Source organism: Frankliniella occidentalis, unplaced genomic scaffold, assembly GCF_000697945.3.
Source record: "Frankliniella occidentalis isolate FOCC.00 unplaced genomic scaffold, Focc_3.1 Scaffold443, whole genome shotgun sequence".
Classification (NCBI taxonomy): domain Eukaryota; kingdom Metazoa; phylum Arthropoda; class Insecta; order Thysanoptera; family Thripidae; genus Frankliniella; species Frankliniella occidentalis.
The window spans coordinates 55,880-59,545 of record NW_026267562.1 but is presented as its reverse complement, the minus strand read 5'-3'; the positions used below and the strand labels follow the sequence as shown (position 1 = coordinate 59,545).

General features: G+C 56.8%; 1 protein-coding gene across 1 annotated transcript in view; it reads right to left on the bottom strand.

The window, feature by feature from the left end:
• The window catches only part of LOC113208116 (CUGBP Elav-like family member 6), a 22,629-nt gene that overhangs the window by 9,405 nt on the left and 9,558 nt on the right, over nucleotides 1–3,666 (bottom strand). The window contains exon 2 of the mRNA XM_052274803.1: nucleotides 903–1,054. Coding sequence (XP_052130763.1) covers nucleotides 903–1,054 — 152 coding nt within the window. The remainder of the gene's footprint in view (nucleotides 1–902; nucleotides 1,055–3,666) is intronic.

Here is a 3,666-nt window from a genome sequence, read left to right as displayed (position 1 = left end):
TGCGCAGAAACGACACCAGCGCTGCGACGCACAAGTAGCATGAGCACTGAAGAAAATTTAGAAGGAATTACACTGCAAAAAATAACTGCAAAAAATGACGGCTAGACCCGCAAAGTATTTTCCGGTGGTTTCCGCTTTTTGAACGGCACTGAGTGGGTACGGACCCACAGTACCTCCGTTTGAGTGCTACGCAGTCGGAAAACGGTTCTTCCGTACCTCTTTTTTGAGGGTAACGGTGAAGCCCTTTAACGGATATGTGGTGAAAAGTCAGTGGATACGGTCTCTCCTCCGTACTCTGGACTCTGTAGCATGTTTCAGTTTGGCAGTGACGGTGCACCGTGCCTGATCCCTCTCTCATTTTTTTTAACAGTGTATCCACTTCCTTCGTGGCAACGCTCCTTTGCCCCAGAGTCTTCGATAAATTTACAGACGCGAATAGCCGGTAAATCCCCCACCCAGCCGCCCAGTAGTGGGGAAATTTCGAGGAGGCCACAACTCTAGATATCATGTGTACACCATCCTTGAAATCCCTCCGAATAAATCATTTGAAATCTACATGCAATCATAAAATTATGCGTAATCTATCAATAGCTTGAAATCCACTTAAATTGTATGTGAAATCCTTCGAAGTCTACCGAAATACTGTGAAATCCACCAAAATCACGTGATATCCGCTGAGATCATTGTCAATCTTTAGGCTCCGACCTTTAAAGAGTGCGGCCCTAATGGAGCCGCGCATAACTCCGGAGGGGACACCTAATGGCCCGACATCATGTCATTAATGGCAGGCTAAAACACCGCAAGGGAACAGCCGTCTGCGCTCCGGAGGGGCGCTGGTGCCCGGCGCAGCGCCCTTGCGGAGGGGCGGACCGGGCCGGACTCGGCGTGCTGTGGTTACTCACCTTTGCTCTGTCCGGTGTTCTTGTCCCGCAGCACGTTGATCTGGTGGACCCGACCGAACTCCTCGAAGAGCCTGGTGAGGTCGGCCTCGTCCATGGAGCGCGGCAGCTGGCCGACGAACATCTTGATGTAGTCCGGGTCCGGCTGCTCCATACTGCGACACAGACAACACGACAAAGTTGAATTAGCACGTATCGCAACTTTGGCTTCCGAACATAAAATTTGAACAGTACATGCAATTTCTGCACGTCCTTAAGTTTCTTGCCGAGTCGGATCCCACGTGGCGTTTGGGGCAGGGGTCGTTTTGGTCAGATGGAGTACTATAGTTACAACTACTTCCTTCCGGCCATGGCGGCAGGTCGGCGGCGGGCACGGTCGGCCGCCGCTTGGTCGGTCTCGGGTTTGGCCGCCAGGCTGCCTTTGGGTCCGACTTGGGGACCCGAGTCGACCCCGCCCTCCACCCCGACGCCCTCCCCTCCCGCCTTGCGGTTCCGCTCCGCCGCCCTTCCATCCATCGCGCAGCTTCCAGGAACCCCGGGACCCGTCAAAGGGACGCCCTGGCGGAGCCGGCGGGGACCGCAGGAGCAGAAGAGGGCCGCGCCCCTCGTTCAGTTTTACACCATACTTCCACAGAGGAGAAATGCAGTAGACAAACAGAAAAATTCTCGCACATCTATAAACTATTTTGCAATGGGGAAAAAAAAAGAAAACTGACTTAAATTTTCAGCGAAATTCGTACTGCTACAGCTCTAGCTCATAAAGTACGCTTCAGGGCGTGCTCTTGGTCCTTTCCAACCTCGCCCTCGTCCTCCTTTTCGTGAATGCTCCTGCCTGGACCGCGCTGCAGGGGGGCCATCCTGCCCGGCTCTGCACGGCTCTGCCCCCCGCAGACCAGCAGTGGCAGCGGGGGCCCGGGGGCGTGCGGTGTCTATGTAAATCTGTGGACCACCGTCTTGGGTCATTGTGGTCACGCAGGGGCGTGGCGGGGCGTAGCGTGGCGTGGCGCAGCGTGGGGCGGTAGCCACATTAGCCAAGCCCCGGAGGAGACGCACGCCGCAGCGCAGCCCACAAGGCCAGAGGCAGGTCCGGTGAAGAGATACCTGATTAGGTTAGGGACACGCACCAGGTGTGGTCGGGGGGTCGGCGGCGTGGTCGGCGCGCCCCAGAGCAGGTCGAGTCCCACCTCAGTTCTGCTGCGCGCGCGTGCCGAGGGTTGGTCGGTGCGAATAACACCACGAGCACGGCCTTGGCTGCGTCCACATCGAGCACCTCCTCCTCCTCTCTTCTGCGCCACACACTATATAGAGTGTGGTCGTATATACGACTAGATGTAGAAATCACTCGGAGGGCAATGTGAGCTGTCGTGACCCAAATTGAGCCCGTGCTCGACCCGGCCGGGGCTCGGCTCGCCGACCCGACCGACTGCACCGTAGATTAGATCCCCACATCCCATCGCGTGCCGCTACCGGGGGGTCGAGAGGGGGGGCCGACCCCCCGCGGCGGCGGCGGTGGTCGTGCTGCCCACCCTCTCCCTCCGCCTCCCCCACCCGGCGTCTTGATAAAGTACGCTTACTTGTATCTTCTAATTACTTGGACGCAGCATCCGGTCCAGACCAGAGCCACAGCAGGGGCTGGGGATGGGGCGGGCGAAGGGGAGTGAGAGAGGCAACTCGGAGGAAAGGAAAAGGAGCCTTCCTTCCGCGTGGTTCTGTCGCGTCTCCCTCGCTCTTCTCTGACTCGTTCTTGTCTCCGCTGGCTCCACTCCACCCTTCTTTCTCCGTCTCCCAGTGGCCGTACCTACTCTGCTCCAAGCTCAGGTAAGAGGACGCCGTGTACGTCTCACCGCGCATCCTGCTGCCGCCTCATCCGCTTTCGGCCTTCGTCAACAGAATCACAATCTACGAGGCTGCGGGGCTGGCGGCGCCCGGGCTGCGCCCCTCCCGACGGGGCGGCCCGTCCTCTCCCTATTTCTCATGGCTAATTATCGTCCCTCTCTCCGTTATCTCCCGGGTCCGGCTCGTCCCGCCCCGCCCGGATGCAAGGCGGGTGCTGCCGCGCCGCCCGGCTGGTGCCGCTGCCACTGAGATTGGGAAGGCCGTCCTAAATCCAGGCCAAAGTCTCCGTCGACTTGACTCGGGACTCATCCCACCCCCACCTCCCCCTCCTCCTCGACTTCTCTCTACGCTGGCTGCGCCCGCAGCAACAGGACTCTGCCGCGTCGACTACCTCCTTGCTGTAGCCCCTGTCGCCCCCTCAGCCCTGCTGGGGAGGCAATATGTAAAATAGCGAACTTTATTTTCTACAACTGAAGATACAAACGCCACTGTGACTATACAATCTTCAAGATTGCATCTGCTTGCAGGATGCGCACACGGGCGCATCTTGGTATAGCAAGATCTTTTCTATGTAAAATTTAGAAGTTTTTTAGTACACAATCAATTTAAAAAGTCTTAAATTGCCAAAGATAAGTTAGGTAAAAATGGCTGGATCGAAAAGAATCCTGCGTCAATTTGTAGGTATCAGTAGTTATTACCTTCCCACAAAATTTAAAAGGTGTGGCTGCAAAGGTCCTCGTATAATCGTGAGCGCAAGATTTCCCCCCGTTTGTGTGTGTCTATTTATTCCTCTTCCTGTGCTTCCTTTCCTATCCTCATGGCGCGCAAAAGAAAGCGCCAACAGATAAATATCCCACCCACCACGCGAACGCGGTTGCTAGCGAGCGACGCCCGGTCACGCCGCTCACGAGTCGATAGGTCGGCGGAGGTT